The sequence below is a fragment of the Papaver somniferum genome, chromosome 7 (assembly GCF_003573695.1).
Source record: "Papaver somniferum cultivar HN1 chromosome 7, ASM357369v1, whole genome shotgun sequence".
NCBI classification, from domain to species: Eukaryota; Viridiplantae; Streptophyta; class Magnoliopsida; order Ranunculales; family Papaveraceae; genus Papaver; species Papaver somniferum.
This window is the reverse complement of record NC_039364.1, coordinates 10322864-10345801: the sequence shown is the minus strand read 5'-3', so window position 1 is coordinate 10345801 and position 22938 is coordinate 10322864. Positions and strand designations below refer to the sequence as shown.

At 36.2% G+C, this 22938-nt stretch overlaps 1 protein-coding gene across 1 annotated transcript; it reads right to left on the bottom strand.

The window, feature by feature from the left end:
- Nucleotides 1-13837: 13837 nt before the first annotated feature.
- LOC113294068 (F-box protein CPR1-like) lies at nt 13838-22263 on the bottom strand. Its single transcript, XM_026542492.1, has 3 exons — nt 22152-22263; nt 14339-14411; nt 13838-14249 (listed from the first exon to the last, which is right to left on the bottom strand). Exons 1-3 carry the CDS (start codon nt 22261-22263, stop codon nt 13838-13840), a joined length of 597 nt encoding a protein of 198 aa, XP_026398277.1.
- Nucleotides 22264-22938: the final 675 nt, after the last annotated feature.

Genomic DNA, 22938 nt, shown 5'->3' with positions numbered 1-22938 from the left:
TGCTTGTTTGTTCAATCACTATCACCATCTGTTGCCGCTGCTTTTTTGTTTGATCACCATCATCATCTGCTGCTACTGCTGTTATCGTCATCTTCTATCTCTATGAATACCAACTCACAGTATGTTTATTTTCCCTAAATCATTCTTTTTTCTTCAGATTTTATCCTTTGATTTGTTATTAACCTAATTCCCATACCATTTGTAGATCAATGTCTTCTTCTAGCGGTATGAAGATAACCATTAATAACCCTAGATCTTCTTCTGACAAAGATAAGGAAACTCAGAAGAGGAAACCGTCGCACGACAAAGAAGTAAGAAATATCTCATTTTTCATTTAACAATATTGTTTCTCTTAATTCTTATCTTCATTCTTATTCGCAGGGTTTCAATCAAGTGAAGAAATCTCGCAAGCCTGTAGAAATTACTTCTAATATCGCCATGCCCCAGTTTGGATTAGTGAAAACTACTTCCCCATCACCTTCTTCAATACCAAATCAAGTTAATACCAATCCTCCTATCCAACCTTCAATGATCGGAACCCCTTTAGAAATTCAAACTCCTTTTAAAGAAGTTTCTCCTCCTAAGGATAATGTTGCGATTAATCTTGAAGTAAATGATTTTCCTCCTCCTACCACTACGATCTTATCTAATGTAGTTGTATCTCTGTAACCCTTCGCTCCTACTTCCCCATCTACGAATGTTGAGACTATTAAAGAAAATACTTCTTTAACTTTCACCTCTCCCTCTCCCTCTTCTTCTTCGGATCCTTCCTCTAACGAAAATTCTGCAAGGAACTCTGCGATAACTTGTGATTTAGGTGATGACAACATTTCATAACTAATATTGTAATTCCCCAACTGTGCTTTCCATCTTTCAATTCTTCCCGATTTTTTCCAACTCTTCATTGTAGGTTCTATTGGTACTTTTGTTAGTACTTTAATTTTGTGATCCTGAAAATAAATGCGAAGTTTGAAAGATGCATAAACCAGTGAGAGAATTAGTTTTTCTATTTTGAGTAATTTCTTTCTGCTGAGTTGTACGTCTTTCTTATGTAATATATTGGTTTCTAAACTCCTTGATCCACGCGTATCAAAACATCACTTGAAGCATATGGTGCTGATGCCAAATAAAAGAGCAATTCTTCTCCTGGTATTGCCTTCTGCATGATTGATAGATTCATTAAGTAATTTTTTATGCTCTGCAATGCTTGATCGCACTCTTCTGTCCACTCAAATTATGTTCCCTTCTTTACTATATTAAAAAAGTGTTTGCACTTATCTGAAGAGCGCGAAACAAATCTCCCCAGCGATGCTATCAAACCATTTAATTTTTGAACATCCTTTATAGTTGCAAGTGGTGGCATGTCTCGGACTGCTTGTACTTTTTCTGGATCAACTTCGATTCCTTCTTTTGATATTATGTAACCCAAATTTTTTCCTGAAGATACTCGAAAGATGCATTTTTTTGGGTTTACCTTAATATTAAACTTTGGCATTTGTTCAAAGATTTCTCTCAAATTATACACATGATCTTCTGCTTTTTTACTTTTTACCAGCATGTCGTCAACGTAGACTTCTAACATTTTATGTATCCACTCTGCAAACACCTTTCAACTATTCTATGATATGTCGCACCGGCATTTTTAACCCAAACGGCATTTTTTTAGCAAATTGTGGCACAATTATGAATGATTTTGAACAGACAAAAAAATAAAAAAACAAATTGTACACTACTTGATTCCGTAGAATGAAGCACAAACTTGTGTATAGCTAAAACCAGAACTCTAAAACAGAATATAGAAAACTAAAAAAGAAAAAAACGGTTATACCCGCCACCCTATCCTACCCGACCCGCCAGTCAGCGGATAGGATGGCGAAATAGGGTCGGGTAGGACCTTATACGTTTAGTGGCGGGTAAAAAATTTCTTACCCGCCAGTCAGCGGATAGGGTGGCGAAATAGGCCATATCCTACCCACCCTACCCGTTGTGCATCCCTACTCAAACTAACAGGAAAAGAAAACAAAGAGAAAAAGAAGAAGGAAGATGAAGATAAGAAGGGTGACCGGGGCTGCTAACGAATTATCATTTTTGAGGCCCCTGGTAGTGAATACCTAATAATTTAAGGAGTGCACAAAAAATAACCAAGTCAAATAGTTAGACACGCCACCATATAACCGAGTCAATGCGGGTCAACGTTGGTCTTTAGACCAAACACAAAGCCTGGACAACTGTTAGACCAAACCCAGGTTTTGGTCAAAATCCGGGTACCAAAAACCAAATAACCCAATTCAGTTTCATCTTTATTATTTTTTTGGTATCCATTTCACCCATAATAATTTTTACTCGTCCATTTGAACCATGTTTTAGAAATATTTGGACAAATGATCCATTTTTCATAAAATGTTCATATGCGTATAGAAAGAGAAGATATAATCAAAAGACAACTGACGTAAGGAACTGGTATAAGTACCTTACAATTGTTGCACAATAGATCAAAGTAATCTAGTATTGTTTAAAATAATGTTTGTTAATACCGTACACCTAGGGTTTTAGGAGGAATGGGGATTGTTATTCTTTCTATTTTTCGAGGTATAATGATAGACCTGAATCTTTGAAATAAGTTGATTGGAAGAGCCACAGTGTGAGGGAGATCAGTTTATAAAATCTTATCTTATTTTTGTTGGCTGTAATGTCAACCATGTACTCCCATAACCATCGCCAATCGATTTACCATTGAATAAAACTCTGAAAAATGGTTTCTAACAGGTATATCCTATTCCGCGAAGGGATAAACAATTAAAAGAATGCATTTTATAGTTGTAATTATCTAACATTGACGTTTATGGGGTGTTTCTTTCTAACAGGTAAATATACACTATTGTTATTTCCTTCATCTTGTGTTCGGCAATATGTGCTAATGCCTTCTTTTTTTCTCAAATAGGATATGTTATTTTCTTTTTGAATATCAAAAAACTATAATAGCGGTATCTAAGATCATCAACTACCCTATGGAAAAAAGAAGGAAAACAAAAACAGATCAACAACTACTAAGTTTCCGAACCGATCAGTAAAAGTGTTGGACAACCTTCAGTACTATCTTTCTGTTAATAATACCAAGGCTGCAAGGCTCTTCTGTATTAATGGAGCTTACACGGAAAAAAAAAATTCGGGGATGTTCTTAGATGATTTGGCGGCTTGCCTTGAGATTTTGAAATTGCTAATTTAAGAGAAGTTGGAGATTAAATATTGAACATTAATTCCATCATACGATTACGTTGCAACCTCCTTATACATGTAAGAAGTTTTCCCCTAAAGAAATACATCTTTCTGCAGTGGACAATTTGATGTTATAGAACCTAAATAAAACAGAAATAGCTAATGACATAAGAACAAGGTCCATATAAGTGCAGAATATACTCAAGTCTCATAAAGTTAGGCAAAGACATGAGATACTATGTGATAAACGATTAAGAATGCATAAGATACTCGGATCATCTTCGCTTTCTTTTTTCTGTTCTCAACATCCTCTTCTTGTTCTACATCATTGCGGTCTTTGTCTACTTGTTTGTCATTTTTCACATCACCAATGCTCATGTCAAAAACCCTATGCTTTTCTGCAATCTGGTTACCACACATTTGCCACCACTTTAACTGGAAAGCATTCATCTTTGATGTGTCCATACTCATATGCCGGTTCTCTTGCACACGAATTTTCAGATCAAGTTTTTCTTGTTTCCAAATCAAGTTTTCTTTTCTTAAGATCCATATATTTTTCCACATAATGATTATAGTTATCCAATGTTTCACAGGTGTTTCGAGGACTTGTTCCCCTAGATTCATAAACTGATTTGAGCCTGGCAGGAAATCCTTCTGCGATCTCATCCTCTTCCTCTTCCTTTTCCTCTTTCCCCTCTCACTCTTCTTCTTCTTGTAGGAGTGAAATATTGCACATTAATTATGTATGCGAAGTAAAGGTCATGTAATATGAGCGAAGATCATCGCGTATAGCCAAATTAAGATGACGTATTTGATGATGTCAGTATAGTCACGAGTAAAATGTGAAGATTTGTGCGAAATATAAAGTGTGCGAAGATGAAGGAATGAACATGAACGATTGTATCGTACGACCGTTCCGAAAATAAAGGATCCATTATCTGTCATCCATTATTTAGTACCTTATATAAAGGGAAAGGTTATCATCTAATAGAGAGATCTCAGTTAGTGTGTTAGATAAGAAATTAGGAGAGAGAAAGTTTATTTGGAGAGCAAGTAAAACCTTTGTATTATCTTGTATCTAATTTAAGATTTGAATGAGTAAATATATGATTTTCACCACGATTTCTTAATACATTGCTCAAATAGTTATACAAGCGTGGTTGTAGGATTTCCTGCAACTACATCTGGCGCTAGAAACAGGGATGAGTGATATACCCTGTTGGTGAATTTGTTTAGAAATCAAGTTTACAGGATTTTAGATCTAATCTTTTTGTTTAAACAATTGAGATTTTCATCGTTAGTATCTTTCAACTCTTCTTAAAATAGTCTTTCATTTGTTAAAAAGTAGAGATGGTACGAATTGGATCTACTGCTGAACAAACGGCGACAGCTAGGAGGAGTAAAAGAATTGCTGAAAGAAGAAGAGGTGAAATTCCTGAGCAACCAGAGGAAGGAGAAAGAGAAAATCAAAGAAATACAACTCTAATTAGACATCAGCGTACACACGAGCAGCATAATGATATTAATTACGATCGAGTGAGTATTCATATCGCACGAACAAATTCAACCGAAGAAGAGGAACAAAGAACTGGAGATGCAAGAAGGATTGAAGGAAATGAAGAAACTATGACAATTGCAGAACTAAGACAAAGATTGATTGCACAACAGAGAAGAGAAGAGGAAGAGCGTGCGAATTTGATACGTCAGAATGAAGATCTATGAGAAGAGAACCTCAGATTACAAGAACGTAGATCAAGAATCTCTACACGATCAAGATCTAGGACAAGCAGAAGTTCATCAAGACGAAGTCAATCTAATCAAAGAGGTGCTAGGCGAGAACAACCTTTAGACAATATTGATGAGAAATTACAGGTAGGTGATAATTTACAAGATCAACGCGAGAGACGCGTGGAATATGAAAGATACGAGCAACCGCGTGAGAATCATCACCGACAAGAAGGTCAAAGGAATAACAGGCGTCAAAATGTAGGCGAACGATACCGCACACACTATAAGTCAGATAACGATGAAGAAAATGATCCAGAACAAGGGAGAATTCTATTACACGGTAGAGAAATATTAAGAGATGAATATGCACGTGAAGAAGAGGATGAAAGGGATAATTCCATTCGTGAACGTATGAGAGATGAAAGAGAAAGACGTAGGAGAAGAAGAGAAGAAGCTGAAGAAAGAGAGATCCAAGAAGCCATGCGACAGAATAATCATGAAAATAGGTTGAGGCAAGTGAGATTAAAAATACCAATGAGGCAGGATTTGGATTAAACTATGAGTGACGAAATTTGTAGAGAAATGGCAGAGCTAAGAGAAATGATGACTGTGCGAAGGAATGGTTGAAGGAGACAGTTAGAAGAAGCAGTGTAGGAAGCTGGGAAAACACCCTTTTTGAGGCAAATCCAAAGTGTAATAATACCACCTAAATGCAATTTACCAGTATTCACAAGTATATTTGATGGAAGTACATGTGCAGTACAACACATTAACGCTTACAATCGATCTCTGTTGCAATGAGAAGAGAATGATGCAGTGTTGTGTAAGTATTTCCCTGCCAGCTTGACAGGGGAAGCCTTGATATGGTTTGAAGGGTTGCCAGTAGGAACCATTAGATCATTTCGTCATTTACAGAACGTCTTTTTGGGACAATATATCAGTAATAATATGTCAAGACCCGGGATTGAGACAACCTTTGGACTTCGGAGAAGGATTAATGAGAGTTTGCGTCATCTAATCACACGTTGGAGAACCATGTGTAGTGAAATGGCAAGAACGGTAGATGAACTAAATATTACACTAGCTTTTATCAATGCTCTTTTTCCTACAGATTTATAATATACGCATATCTTCAGGATAAAAGACAGTATAACAATGTCAGAGCTGCACGAAATTCAAGAAGAATATATAGCACTTGAGGAGAAGCAGAGAGATATGGAGTCTTACCCGGTTGCGATACCCAATGCGAATAATGGGAGCGCAAGTTTACTCCCAAGAATGACAAATGCGGTTGCTAGTACATCTCAAGGAAGTCAAGGAAATAACGTTAAGGAGGTAGAACAAAAGCTGGTAGCAACGGGTAGTACAGATCAAGAAGAATTCGAAAGAGAATACAAAGAAAAGAAATTTCTAAATCGCGGAGGAAATAATAAGATTCAAAGAGTGGACAATCCACCAGAAGGTTACGGGGGCCAACAACCATATTATAATAAAAGACAAGGAACTGAAAAGGTGGTCTGGGAACAGATAAACTTGCCAAAGTTGAATACTACAGTAGACAAAATCTGGAAAGCTATTATATTTATGGAAGAAATTCCTGAACCACATAATGCAGGAGATAAGCCACCACCTGGGAGAAGGAGCAAAGAATTTTGTGTATATCATCGCCTCCATGGTCACACGACAAGTAATTGTAGAAATGTGAGGAAAATCATACTACGAATGATTGAACAAGGAAAACTAGATCATTTCTTAGCAAAGCAGCCATAGAATTTACCACCACCACCACCAGGAGGAATTGCATATGGTGCAGAGAAAGGAAAGAATACATATGTAATTGAAGTTGGTGCGAAGGAGAAAAACCTATACTGTAATTCGATTATACATTTGTTCAAAAATATATAAGACTTTCATAACAACATTTTAAGTCGGGTGCATGCGAGAAACAATGATGGAAGAGAAATCTTTAACCTTGCGAAGACATCACCAGTAAAAGATTTGCAAAAGGAGACTATTTCATTCAGTGTGGAAGAATCACCAGGAGCAGGAGAACCACATGAATATCCACTAGTGGTGAGGTTAGGGATTAATCCGAAGGCTAAAGTAGAGGATGGCGAAAAAGATGAAGCGAATACTTGGGTTATAAACAAAATACTCATAGATCCTGGGAGTTCTATTGATATTCTCTTTTATCATACATACAAGACTATGGCGGAAAAGATTACGAATTAATTCCTTCAACTTATAAAATTTACGGCTTTAATGGTGTTGCGAATAAACCAAAGGGAGAAGTAACAAGCGAATTCCTATGCAAAGTCTTCCAACAGAAATTGTGTTATGTGTTGTTGATGTTGAGTCATCCTATAATGCTCTGATTGGGATACCATGGATGCATAGTATCTTGGGCGTGGCATCGACATTTCATAAATGTATAAAGTTTCCTTTACCTCAAGGTCTTGGCATAATAAGATGAGATACTAGTGAAGAAAGAAATTGTTTAGAAATTGATATTGACAAGTGCGAGGAGCGAGAATGCAAATGAAGAAATTGTAAGAAGTATGCGAAGGATAATCAAAGAGGTGAAAGATTAATGGTGGATGTAATTTCTATAATTGGAAAAGCATATAAGCACTATGCTGAGGCAGAATCTTCTGCGAATAACAATATTAAACGAGCCAGAAAGATTACTTCTAAAAAAGGAGAACGAATGCATAGGCAGAAGTTATGTTCTAAATATATGTGCGAAGCTTCTTGCATAGAGGAGATTGACGAAATCATGCAAAGTAATATTCTGAGGAGCATCTGCGAACTTAAAGAGATGCAAAAGGCAAATGAAGAAAGTGAATAGTACGAAAGGCGTAAATGTTTTTCTTCATGAGTAAGAAATTAATAAGAGTTCTATGTACTAGATTTGTAAACTCGAGCATAAGAATGGGAATGAAAATTTTTATTTGCATATGATGATGTCATATCAAGAGAAGGAAAATGTAAATCCTAATAATAAGACCTTAATAGAAGGCAACAAAAATAAAAACTCTAATTAGGGAGGCTAGGCATCTGAATGTGGCGTGCAACCTAGTTCGCATAAATGCAAGAGGCAAAAAGTAAGACCTATCGCACTTCATAGTCGGGGAAAACCTGGTAAAGCATGACTCAAGGGAAAGCTACATCGACCCTGGAACTTGAGTCATGGAGATTTGGGGTGAGAAAAACGAAAATGCCCATCCAGGAAAGACACCTAAATCGAAAGATTGGGGTAATAAGATTTTTCCTAAGGAGTGCAGAAACTCGATCAGGGCGCCAAGGTACACGGTTGAGTCAAGAGTGCCCGGGGCGTCTGGAGCGTACCTTGCCACTCTTGACAAGTCCTGACTATGATGCACTCGGTCCGAAGATACCCCACTTAGGGTGCAGTTTCGTAACCATAAACCTTGTCGGTGGAGGGATAAGAGACTGCGAAATCAACTGATTGTTGTATTACCGGATGGGAGGAGCCAACCTTAACCCAGTAGAGGTAAGCTTCCTTGAAGGGGCAACCAGGGGAAGATAAGGAGGGGACCCTCCATTAGGGAGCTGAATTGTGTCAAAAGACGTAAATGTCATGAGGCTTTTACTCAAGGGAGTACTAAGGCTTGTCATATTTACGCACATAAGAAACCTGAAGAGGTAATAATGCAAGAAAAAGATAAGGCGAGATCAATGGATCGATGCACTACAGTGTAAATACTTCCTGCGATTTCATCGCACAAGAATAAAGAAATTTTTTTTTGGGGCAAAATAAGACCTCATGAGAAAAATAAGATATATTCTAACTTTGTTTTACAGGAAAACGATTATACTGCGAATAACTTCGCATAGTATATAACATAAATAAGGCAGAGAACGGCATTATGTTCATTAGTCTATCAATATGTGCCAATTAACAGAGGCAAGAATGGGAATGAAAACATAAGAAGGATGTTATTTTCCCCATTTGATAGTCTCATGCACGTGTGAAGAATGACATTTTGTTATGTGCGAATACATGTATAAATCAAAGGGAGTATATATTAAAAGTTAATACTTAAAAGATATTCATTCCAAAAGACATGAAAATATACAAAAAGCAGAAAAAGAATTTACAACAAGTGAATAATGATTAATCTTTGCCTAAATTATCTTCATCATTTTGCTCAGTCTCAGAATCACTTACTTCTTCTTCGTATTTTTCATATTCTCTTTCACTATCTTCAATATCATGAACAGCTTCGTTGGGAGGAACGTCTGCGAATATGTACTTTGAGAGAGGAATATCATTATCAATACAGACTCTCTTAACAGCAGCATCACGAGCACGAGTGGCATCCTTGCCATTATTTGAAACAGTGACGATATAGTTCTTCTATAACTGATGATACTTGGCATTGCGAGCAGATAATTGTGTCTTTAACTCTTCAATCTCTCCAAGATAATTCTTCTCTTTCTCTGCGAAGAAAAAATAAGCAAGTTAGAATTAAAAAAGGTATCATCCTCAGGAAATGACAAGTATGACAGAGCAACAAATGACCTTCATGATTGGAAATAATGTTTTTAACCAGTGTGCAGAATGTTCAGATTCAAGGTTCACATTTACATCTAAACCCTTCCAAGCATCATTCAAAACCCTAGCAGCCCAACTAAACTCAGGTTCACTTTCTATAAGAAGTTGAGAACGAATTAAATTTCTTTCTTCAACGAGTGCGTTCTTTTCGCTCAAAGTTAAAACACGTTCAACTTGAACTTTAAGGATGGCTTCTTGGAATTTTTCTAATGCCTTCGCACCTTTGAGAGCAACCTCATATTTTTCACTAATGAGTTTTTTCTTTCTTGTCTCCAAAATATGAATTGTTTCTTTATTCACACGAAGACGACATCTGAAGTTATTGAGTGTAGTCAATAGAGGTCTATGATCCATCCTAAGAGCAGTATACTTCGATCTTAATTCTTCCAAACTAAGATTCTCAATTCCTTTGGTAGGGTAATTGTTTAAAGAAGAATTGAGATGTTCGAAAAGAATTTCCTCATCGGGAAAATTAGACACCTCATCAGAAATGTTATAAATGTATGTGAACATAGAAAATAAGAAGTGCAAATTATCATATAAAGCAAAGAAAGGAGAATGATAAAAACTACGCACCAATGAGTTCATCATTTCTTTCTTGGATTTCGCGAATACGTTCAGAGTTGGAAGTATTTTTAGCTTTAAGTTTGGTATTTTCTCCCTTTAACTTGAGAAGTTTCCTTTGGTAATCCGAGGAAACCACATAGGATAAGCGAGATACCTGCGAAAATTTAAGGAAGGAATTATATAGCGAAGAAAAAGAATAGAAATAGTATTTAAGAAAGTGCGAAGATGAGAACATTACCATAGAACCAAGTGAATATTGGAAACTTGGGTTTATTACAGAAGCAGCTCCGCGAAGAGATGGATCATCCAAAATGAGAGCATCACATACTTTAGAGATCATTTCAAAAGTGCGTTGTAATTCATCATTATTAATAGCTGACATGGTATCATAGAAAAGACTGGATAAATCTTTCATGAAGGAGGAATTCGATGGATCCTCAGAAGCAAGAATATCATCATCTTCGGATTCAGGACTTGAAGAAGGGTCAAGTTCTTTGCGCTTCTTGGATGAAGATTTAGACACAGGTTTCTTAGGTTGATTCTTAGCTTTACCCATAGTTTTAACACCCGAAGTTTCAACCTACGCGAACAACCAAGATAAGGAATAAAGGCAACAATATTTTTAAAACTAAAGAAAGAATGTTCCTTACTTCGATATTCTGCGAAGATGACGCATTGTGCGAAGTCTTGGTTCTCTTTGCCAAATTCTTTGACTTAACAACCTGAAATTGAAGGAATAAGAAAATAAAAAATAAAGAAAATAAAGCTATGCGAAATCTAGAATATCTCTACGGAAATATCATACCTTATTCTCATCTTCGGAAAGAAACAGCTTCCAAGGCTGATAAGCAGAACAATTCTGAGGCAGAGGAAGATCGCAGCCATCAGCAGCTTTTCCCTAAATATAAGGACCTTCTAAGACAACAGGATAATTGAGCCAGCATGTGTCATTAGACCTGCGAGCCGTTCTATTGGATTTTTCGTTCCAATATACGTCTTACATAATCTTCTCATCTTCAGCAATGCCATATTTTCTTCTTAAACGAATGGCCCACTTGGTTGACTCGTTCTTCATGATCGCAATGTAGTAATGTTTGAAGAAATTCTCAAGAGTATAATCAGCAGGGTTGATAGGTTTGTCATGAAACATTTCATTTCGCACTTCATAAGCATAGGAAGTTCCTAACCCTGTTGCGCGACGCGAATACTCCAAAATTATTCTAATACCATCACCACTTAGATGAAATATTCCCCGTGCGAACCGATCATCGGCCAGAATTTCATAGAACAAGGGAATTCCTGGGTTATACAGTGGGATAGGAAGATTATTAAGAAGCTGTCCTAGTGATATGATAATCTTCTGATTAGTCCATTGTTCGGAATTGATTCACTCAAGATTGAATTTGGACGAATAATTAGAATCAGAAGGAAGCGAAAATGAATAACTTCAGATATCAAATTCTTTCTTGAGTCTGGTGAATTCTATTTCCATATTTTTTCCAGCAGGAGCCATTGATGGAATGGGAATGGTGAGTTTAAAAGTAGAAAATTCTTGATCAAGATCAAATTAGTAAAAGTGTGATCAAATTAGTGAAATTGAGATTAAGTTAGGAGAAGAGGGGAAAAAGTGGAGAATGATAAAGAGGATGGGGAAGAAACGATAGACTGTAAAAAAGAAAAGGTGATGAAGAAAGTTCTAGTAACAGGTGAAAAGGAAAGAAGAAGTAAAAAGAAGAAAGAAAAAGACGAAGGAAGATATATAAGGAGATTACGAAGAAGATTTACTCTCGATTTTCGAGGTTTCATCTCATTAATGCGAAGAATAAACGGATAGGAAGAACCAGTTATAAGGACGTGTCGGATAATGAATGGTCAAGAAAACACGCGTAGGTTAAGATAACTCAAATTCCGTAAGTATGTCGGGAAAGCAGAATACGAAAAGTTGAACATGCGCGATACTTTAGGATGGGGATTTCTCATATGATTCACTCTATGAAGAGAACGAAATGAGAAGAGGCAAAATGTAGGAGTGAAATATCGCATATTCATTACGTATGTGAAGTAAAGGTCATGTAATATGAGCGAAGATCATCGCGTATAGCCAAATTAAGATGACGTATTTGATGATGTCAGTATAGTCACGAGTAAAGTGTGAAGATCTGTTTGGAATATAAAGTGTGCGAAGATGAAGGAATAAACATGAGCGATTGTATCGCACGACGATTCCGAAAATAAAGGATCCATTAGCTGTCATCCATTATTTAGTACCATACATAAAGGGAAAGGTTATCATGTAATACATAGATCTCAATGAGTGTGTTAGATAAGAAATTAGGAGAGAGAAAGTTTATTTGGAGAGCAAGTAAAACCTTTGTATTATCTTGTATCCAATTTAAGATTTGAATGAGTAAATATATGATTATCACCATGATTTCTTAATATATTGCTCGGATAATTATACAAATGTTGTTGTAGGATTTTCTGCAACCACACTTCTGAGTCACTCTCATCAGGAAATCATTGTGCCATCTTATCCTCTTCCTCTTCCCCCTCTTCCTCCTTTTCTTCTGAGTCACCCTCATCTTCAGAGTTTCCTCTCTCTAGTCCCATAACATGAGTACCTGAATTAAGACATACCAGATTTGTTTTTCCTGCGCTAGCTGCATGGAGTGCGTAATTATGAGAATTCGATACAATAGAGTGACAAGAAAGGAGGGATTTGTATGTGAGAGATTAGTAGTTTCAATTGGTCTTAAGGATTAAGAAAACCCTATTTGGTTCTGCAAAGCCATAATTGGACAGATTAAATCTAAGGAACACAAGTACAAATGTTATCAATAAGTATCGCAACCTACTGCCTTTGATATCAAGGCAGAAGTGGATGATTTCGGTAACACAAAGCCTGAAACTGCTAATTTGATAAAAATTGGAGCGAACATGTTCACTATCAATGGCATGAATAAAGCACACATAAAATTGCACATCGTATTGCGCCTAAAATGATGAAATGATATCATTTAAGTAAGTTGTAAACATATGTTTTTTGCTGTATTGGAGAATAGATAGTTTTAGACACTAAGCAAAACAGCTTTAGTATATGCATTTTTTGGTAATGGGTTAAGATAGAAAGCTACATGTTTAATCTAACATTTGGTTAGGAAAATATAAGTAATACTATGTGGCATAAGTAAATAAGTGCATAAAGATACCTTTAGGGTCTTCTATTTCTGGTAGCTCAACATAAGTACCCGAATTAAGTGATACAAGGCTCTCCACATAGACAAAAGTAGTTTCAGCGTACCAATTCCAGGTAGCATGATCCTTGAGATTTATGGAAGTTCCACGCTTTAGGTCATACAAATCCAGATGAAAACCAACATCAGTGTCATATCCTAGTAAAACCTTGCCATTCTTGACAACTTGAAGCGGAACCAACCGTCTAAACTGACAGATGGTTTCTTGGTTAAAGGTGAAGAGTTTAACCCAAGATTCAGCCACTCCATACTCCTTCATTTACCATACATCAATTCCACCACGCCAGGAAGTAGAACCATGCAAGCAAAGAGACCCTCCCAATGAACACAAATTGGTGTTACCGAGTCCGTATTTAGTTAAACAGCTGGGTAGGCACATCCTATCGAATTTTTCATCCTTGAAATCAAAAGAGACAATGACATTGCAGGGCCTAGAGTCAGCTTCTGCTAACCAATGCATAACTCCATTAACACTTAGTTGAGCTATATCAAGTTATCCTGGATAATAAAGATCATAAGGTATAGTCTCAAGCCTTCTCCATGAACTAGACTTTAATGTATATACGCGAACTTCACAATGAGGTTTCTCCTGAATCCCCAAAAAACTTATAACCTTAAAATCATCAATCTTATCATCATAACCAAATCCATATTTAGTATAACTAAAACGATTGTCTGACCTAATTGGTACAGGTAGTTCCTTAAACTCTTTTGTAGCTGGATTCCAAAGGACGATATAATTCTTGCAAGTGGTGGTTAAACAAACCGAGCCATTACAAGTTCCCCAAAAGAAACCACCGCGAGGATAGCCTATATCAACAAAGGTACTCAATGTAGATGAAGATTGATCGTAAGCTAAAGTGTGGGTATTTTTATGAAACTCACCAAATGGGTGTATCATTAAACTGAATTTTTCATTAGAATTGCATGATTAAGGTGTTTTTTCACAAAATCAGGGTCTTTCAATAACTTGCACCAGTCTTTTGATACACACCTGAACCGTAAGATTGACTTCTCAGGCAACCTAACAGCGAGGTTTACGATATTCTCACATAGTTTCGCCATTCCTGCACATTAGGAAGAAAAGAAATTTAATCAAACACACCAAATTAAATTCGCATTGCTGAAGTATAAACAATCTATGTAGATGTCAAGTTTGACCTGAAATTGAATTAGACATTTAAGAACTACACAAACTAGTAGTAGATGCAGTAAAATTGTTTATCCAAAATACATTACCATTTAGAGGTAGGTCATAAATCCCATAATTTATCAATAAAACTATCAAAATGAAATGAACCCCGTGATTCTTTAACTTCTATTTTAAACAGCTCATGATTCCAACCCCTATAAATCAAAACCAAAATCATTTTAGGTTGAAACAGAAACAACTCAGGATTCCAACCCCAAAATCAAATGAAACCCCGTGATTTCCTATCATTAGATCTGAGCACCGAAGATCAAAAAAAAAAAAAAAAAAAAAATTGAAAACAACCCATGATTATTTGCTATTAGTTCATTGAATAGAAAACAATAAAAACTTAGTAGAAACCTTGACATTAACAAATGTGTAAGTTAGAGAAAAGAAGAGTATGTGTACCAATAAAAACAGATGTCGAAGGAGTCTGAACAAGCTTTACAAATCTTGGGTCTCTGCCTCGCTAGGTTTCAACCTAGTTCTCTCTTTTTCTAAGCGGAAGGATTTCTTTGTTGCATTGATACTGTGAAAGAAAATCTATAGAGTATATTCACCGGATTTGGTAAGTTTACATCAATGGTTCTCAGTTATTTGCCCAAGAGTGGTGATTTTATTATTAGGATAAAAGTTGGCGGAAAATTTGAATTCTTGCCGCGTAAATGCTCTTTATGGGCGAGAGTGGTGGTAATATATAGAGGTGTAAATTGGGTTGTGCTACCACAAGCACAGCCCAGCACTGCATGCTAAAAATTGAGCACAGCCCAGCCCAACACGTGATTTAGAACGGCACGACACAACACGTTAGTTTCATTGGACAGGCTGAGTTTGACTAATCAGCACAGTAACCCAGCAAAGCATACGACATGAATGAGCATGTGGCACGGCACAACACAACATGTTAATAAAGCACGTCATAATAGGTATAAAATACTACATTATATTACAAAATACATCACATTGTGTATATATTTCACAAAATAGTCATTATTCTAACCAATTATTGACATTTTATTATTGTTATATCGACTTATTTTCATAATAACACATATAATACCTAAATACTGCGAAAATATTTGTATTGAAAAATATAAAATAAATGTGTCCGGCACAGCACAACACGGTACATCACGTTTATTTTTCTGCCACAACCTAACACAGCAGGCCTTCTAGCACGACACGTCATAATCTCCGACACAGCATAACACGTCATATAACACGCTAAACACGTGATTTGGAGGACTGTGTTGTGCGGGGCCGGCACGTTTCACACCCCTAATGATATATACCCCATATCTAACAGATAAGGGGTACTTATTTGATATTAGAGTCGTCGCCCTTGTAGAGTCTTGCTACAAAGTGAACCAACCACAATTCTTGCTCGGCGCCATGTGGCAACATGGCGTATTTTGATTCTTTATTACAAAAAGCACATGTAAATAGTAATTTTGTTGCATTTTAAAAGAAATTTCTGAATCATTTCATATCAAAAAACTTGTTATTGTGGAGTTTCCTTGTCAGGTACCTAGCTAGAGTATGAATGCATAATTCCACTCATTCATTCTTTAAAATTAACAAGTATTTTGTCAGAAATGTAAAGTTCTGACAAATAGTGTATTCAACGAGAGCTGCCATAAGAAAACAGTACGTACCATTCATTGTATAGTTCATGTAAACAAGGGTGACCGAAATTCAAATAATGAATATTGGTATCGACAATGGACAGCCGAGGGTTGTCTAGGTACATGACATGCTTATTGGGGTATCGCACGAGCTTTGTCTGTAGGATTAATTTACTTGGTTGGATTCGGTGAAGTCCGTTCATGTACTACAGTATTTCAGAATTATAAAGAATCGTTGATTCATTAACCATCTGAGGCAAGAAAAAAGCGCCAAACCCGAACCCAAATGCAAAAGACTAAGTTGACTGTTATGTGGATGAATGAGAACGCATCCATTAACAAATAAATAAATATAAATATATATCATGTTCAAAGCAGGGACGGACCTACCCTGAGGTAAAGGGGGCTAAAGCCCGGGTGATCTTGCTAGTCCACAGGCCTAAATTCTTTTTTTTTTTTCTCGATCAAGCTTCTTGCCCGGGTCTTTTAAAAGAAAATTTATACTTCCTGGATCCGTCCCTGGTTCAAAGTTGCTAGGTCTACCAAGATTTTAGGTGTTTGATTTTTTCTTGCCACTGGAAGAGAAGAGGGGAAGCTAGCTAGATATAGAAACGAAAAAATAGATAGACATACGGTGCAGGATAATTGGTGAGGAAGAAAAGGAGAAAAAAAACGGAACAATTCCTTTGCTAAACATAGGCGACAAAAATTAAACTTAAGCTTTCACAAACAATTTCTAATTGTTTTGATAATTTTGCAGTTCTTTTTCATTTCAGAAAAATCAATTCGTTCCTGAACGGCATTTGACAATCGCCCCTAACTGACCTCCCCGGATCCAAATAGCGGAAATTCGCCACCCACAGATTCTAATAATGATTCAACTCATCATATGTGAATGACGACTGCGCATCTCAAAAGGACCAGATTCGGGTACATTAGGAGATGCACAGTCATCATTCACATATGATGAATTAATGGGCGTAAAGGAAGTATTTTCTTGCAAAACCGTTATCGGAGAAGGTGTATTTTGAGCTGTTCACAGGGGTTACGTTGCCGATGGGAGAATAGTAGCAGTGAAACAACTGAAGGCTAGTAGCGGCCAGGGTGAGAGAGAGTTCAGAGCCGAAGATATAGTTAGTCGGCCAGGCATTTGGTTTATCTGGTTTGATACTGCATATTGCTGACGCGCAAAGATTTCTTGTCTACGAATTTTTTCCAAATAATACTCCTGAACATCACATACATAGAGAGTTAACTGATGCTTGTTTAATAATATGGTGATGCATTCATACACGCTTTTGGTAACAACAATTTGTGTATGCACCAATGGCGGCCGTATGATGTTAAAGGACAAACAAATTTTGCATGGACAGTTTTTGCTTAATTATATTCTCTCTAACAACTAATGATTACCAATACCAGTTTTTTTTTTTTTTTTAAGTTACACACTTTAGTACATTCGAGTAGGATCCATGGACAATCTTAGATGGACATTATCATGTATAATTTGTGTCATTTTCGACGTAAAATCAAAACGACAATAAATTTAAATTTAACATTTTTATGATAAATTTCTCTTATAAGACTCTATATTCTTACCAAAAATGAGCACAATTAAAAACGTATAACACCACCATCTATCCCTTCGACTATAAGCCGTTAAAAATTAACGGATGAAATTAAGATCCGTAAATGGTGAAGTTTGATATTTCGAATTGTGCTCATTTTTGATAGGAAAGTAGAGTCTTATAAGAGAAACGTATTATCATAATATCAGATTTAAATTCATTTTCATTTGAATTTTGCAACAAAAATGACACAAATCATGTATGATAGTGCCCATTTAAGAGTGTCCATGGATCCTCATTACATTTTAAACCTTAAAATATAATGATATCTGCATTTACATATTTTCCCTACAAACTAAGGTGTTTGAGGAAACTGAAGTGCTTAAAATAAATGCAATGTGATTTTCTTGGTATCCAGTAGTTAGCTATCTGCATGAGAATTGGACTTGCATAATTTGTTTTACAAGTTTCGATTAAAAACAAAATCCCATGTGTGAATGGAGTCTCAAATATATGATGGTGAGAAATCTGAAGATCCACAAGAAGTAAAAGAATGTTAAGTTATTTTTGCATGTTAGTGATCCTGGAATTATGTAAGGAGAAGTCATTTCAAACCGTTAGTCCTCAATCAATGAACTGTAGTTTTTTTTATTTACTTTTTTTGTAATCCTAAAACTTGTTGTAAAAACCTCAATTAGGATTTTTCTAGATTTCTAGTAATATTCTAGTACCCTTTACTCCCACTTACTCAGTAAAATGTATAGGTTTTCTTGGCAAAAAATATAGCATTTCATGCATGTATTTGGTGAGTTTGTTTTGGATTAGCCACTACATTAGCAAAATTATGACAAACGAACAGATGAAACGATGAGTGTGTGTCTGTCCATGATCGTAAGAATCTCGCGCAGAAATTGTGTGGTTGATCTTGTAGAACTTCACTTCACCAGTAAGGCTGCTAATTTTAGTTTTTTTTTTTTTTTTGAAGCATGAAATTTATTAAACTATTAGAGGGTTGTTACACGAGGATATGCGATACTCAAAGATTCATCGGTTACAATTGACCTGGTAATCCATGAACCTATAGCAACACAATAGTGAGATTGAAAGTGAACAGCGGTTTTCAGATCAAAGTTGCGTCGGGGGTAAATGTTTAGGTAGTCGAAGGTCAAAAGGCCTCCGATCAATGCTTTCCACAAGAAAAGTTCTACTGTTGAAGGACACGGCAGTGTATGTCGGAACTTGGTGATGGTAATGAGGTTCGATGCAATTGATTCAAGATGCTAATCAGGCAGTTGCATCCATATGTTGCGATGTAGAGCCCGAACAATGTCTGTCTATCTTCTTTTCTCCCGGCTTGATCCATAAATTCAATATGAGCCTATAACTTTGATTGCGGCTTGATTGCAGCTTGAAGTAGTCTTCCCAGATGAAAGAATGAAAAAGATAACTACCTAATACTGTTACTAAAAGGACACTAGAGACTGAAATAAAGATAACCACGTAATTTAAACTTGAAAACAAATTTGCTTAGAAGTAAAAAACAAACTAAGCTGACACAAATTTTCTAGTAAAATTGTCGAGTTCACCGACCCATTCGCACTTCAATTAGGATATGTACTTGTTGTTGCTACTGTGATAAAATTGAAACCAGTATTTGTGATGTTTTCAGTCGTCTCCCATTAACTCATTGTTTCCGTCTAGAGGAGATGAAGTTACGCTGCTTGCTGAGAAAAGAATTCGCCCTTTTCAAGTCGTTGCAGTTGATTCTATTATTCTCAAAGACACCTAGATGAGAAGGCATCTGAGTATGGCTTGGCTCAGGTTTCACCCCTAATCAACCACATATGAAAATTAGCAAAATAGGATAATACGAGATTAATTACGGAGGTGCAGATTAGACTGCTGAGATGAAAACTATTGTTTGAAGCTGGTTATCCCAATTTCGGCACAAAGGATAAAAAAAACTGAAGAATGTAAATCTCTTATGCTAATAACTTCGGATGCTCAGGTTAAAGCCAAAACTTTTATCCCAAAGTCCAATTTATTAAACCCCGATTAATTGTATCCTATAAAAAAGACCCAAATCCTGATCATAGAAATCATCACTCCAAAGAGAGTTCTAGCTTCTTCGTTGACAATACTTACTAATTAAGAAATAAAACAACTCAAGCAAACTATGCTGAGTTCCAAAGGATCTGATAAACAACCAAAAAACTTGTAAAAGAAACCAAGTGAAAACAAGGCAATCGGATGAAATAACAAGAGGAGGACACCACCAACATGCCAAACCATAACCTCAACTGAAACTAAACTTGTGGTTTGGAAAATTGTCTTTCAACATCTTAAAACAAAATCAGAGATGTACATAACCGAGTGAACAAGGGGACTCTACTAGCCCAGGAATTATTTGGGTTTTCATGTGAAATAGCTATTGAAATCAAGAGGGGTCTTAGGGGTTAATGAAAGAAAGAAAAAATTCAGCGGACTCCGAAAGTAGGATTTTGTTTGAAGTGTGTGGGCTTCCAACTCAAAACCAATTGGCAATGAGTGGAGTGACTCCACAACTCATATATTAAGATCTAGGCTAAGAAGTTAGTTATGTGGGACTATTTTATAGTTTCTCCAACATGCTCCCCCTCCACGTGTAGGGTTTTGAGTTGGAAGCCCACACACTTCAAACATGGTATCAGAGTTAGGCCCGTATGAAAGTGGAATTAGAAGTAGACCCAATGGGCTGCCCCGTCCACCCATACAGAGGCTCACGTTGTAGTGGCTTAATATCCGCCCTACACGTGGAGGGGGAGCATGTTGGAGAAACTATAAGATAGTCCCACATAGCTAATTCCTTAGCCTAGATCTTAATATATAAGGTGCGGAGCCACTCCACTTATAGCCAATTGGTTTTGAGTTGGAAGCCCACACACTTCAAACAGATTTAAAACCAAAGTTCAAACAACGTGAACTGGTATATCGAATCATCCTGAAAACTTCTTTCCTGTTTCTCCGATGTGGAGGAAGAAGAACAATTAATTTGAAAATTACCTCATAATTGTAAGCAGTTGGAAATCAAAGGGGTAAAATTGTTGAAGGATATCAGGTCTGAAAATAAACCCCCGTAAAATTTCAAATCCCAAAAACAGCAAGAAGATAAATCAGGATAAAATCTCCAAAAAAAAGGAGTGGTATCACAATAAAAAACAAGCAGTGATCTAATTGAAGGCTAAAGGCCGGGGGAATCGATGTAGCCGATGAGATCTGCTAAATCCATAGGTGTTGTATTTGGGTTTTGAAAATTAAATTAGGAGATAGGATCTATTTTCTTCTGAACAGATTTTCTGTTTGATTGATCTAAGAGACTACTAGAAGATTAAAAAACTCAGTGCTGCTCAGATCGACTCCGATCTGAGCAGCTAAGGATGCTGGCAAGGTTTTCTTCTTTATCGGAAAAACGCTTCGCAAATTTTAGTCATGTAAAAGGAAGTCTTATTTATATCTTGTGGAAAACAAACAAATTTTAATTTCGGGACGGATTTTCATGGGGTGTTAAGTGCAAAAGAAAAGCTCCATGAGATTGTCCAATTTTAATGTACATTCAAAGACAATTTTATTCTCGAAATTTTTCTCATTTAGTTAGCCTATGTTTTACGCGATTGTGACAGTGATGAAATTGTTAGAAGGATAGATGGAATTAATAAATGGTACTCCTATGACACTTTCAATTTAAATTATAATTTCCCAAGGAAAAATATTTACAGGTTTATGTAGGGCTGTCAACGGATAAATATCCGTCGGATATTAGACAATCCGATAAGATTAAGGTTAAGAATTATCGGATATCCTATATTCGTTAACATCCGGCGGATATCAAAAATACAAACCGATATCGTTAACGTTAATCTATCGGATAACGGATATTTATCCGTTAAAATCCGATAACGCCTGTCACAGAAGCAAATGCAGAAATGCTGAAAATTTAGGTTGTTCTTCAAGTTTTTTGACAGTCTTTTTTGTTCAGGTGTAAGAAATACAAACCACACAAACACCTCAGTCACATCACACATGAAAAAACAAACAACAACAGAGTCTGCAACTACAAACAAAAAACTACACTCAAACAGGCTAGATCTTCTTTGCTGGTTTCATTTTGCATTAACTTCAGTCGACGACTTCCATATCTGCATTCACAATCACAAAAACCTGGTTAGGGTAGCTCAATACTTGGACACTATATTAGCTCATCTACTAGCGTATGAGATCTAATATGCTTTTACATGTTACAGTTCTAATTACAGTTCTGGAACAAGTGCAATATGGTAGCTCATCTAATGTTACAGTTCTAATATGGTATCTCATCTAATATTAATATTGTTACAGTTCTAATATGGAAAAGAATTAAGTAAAGGAAAAGAAACGAAGATTTACCTGCATCAAAGAAGTCTGGCAGCCAATCACTTAAGCATAGCAATGCTTGGACTGCCTGAAGTTCCAACTCTGTTGGATGCTTTATGACTTTCAGACATTCTGAGAACAACATGAATAAAGTATTAGTAAAACACAGAACATGAAAGTCATAAAGCATAAAGCATGTTGTTCAAGAAATAGAAAAACTCTGTTGGATGTTATCGATTTCAACCAATAATAAAACTCTAATCCTTTACCTAAACTCATACAAGTTATACTCACTCACACAGACACACTGACCTTGGTATTTCCAAACTCCGTGTTTGCAGATCCTGCTGCAGAGTTACAAGCACCAGTCTTCAGCCCTGCAAGCAAGTAAAACATCAGTTTACCTATATATCTCCAAGAAATCCAGAAAATACAACAAATCAAACGTTGAAGACAAATTCTATCACAACATAAGATGTTTTAACTTCCCAAAATCTCAAATCGAACTAGAGGTTAAATGAAGTTTTAACCCAAAATACACCCAACATTTAACTGAAGAATCAATAATTAGAACTTAGCATATCATTTCATACACACAAAATGAACTAAACCGGTAACCCCTAAATCGAAGTTGAAGCTGCTTCATACAAGAATGAAAACATCAAAACAATTGAAAGAAACCCTAGCTTACCTTGAGGATTTTCGCACAGCTGATTCAAACAACACAAAAAACTAAATCAGTAATCCCTAATCGAACTATTCAAAATCCAACTATTCAATCTCACTTTCAATTACCTAAATCAACAGAGAAACAAAGAAA

What these genes read in the sequence shown, in the direction of transcription:
- LOC113294068 (XM_026542492.1), bottom strand. Translation starts at nt 22,263, where the DNA reads ATGTTGTTCTCAGAATGTCTGAAAGTCATAAAGCATCCAACAGAGTTG. An exon ending in GCCAGACTTCTTTGATGCAG is followed by an intron (nt 14,412 to 22,151) that starts GTAAATCTTCGT and finishes CCTAATGTGCAG; the next exon opens with GAATGGCGAAACTATGTGAG. An exon ending in AAGTCAATCTTACGGTTCAG is followed by an intron (nt 14,250 to 14,338) that starts GTGTGTATCAAA and finishes TGAAAAATTCAG; the next exon opens with TTTAATGATACACCCATTTG.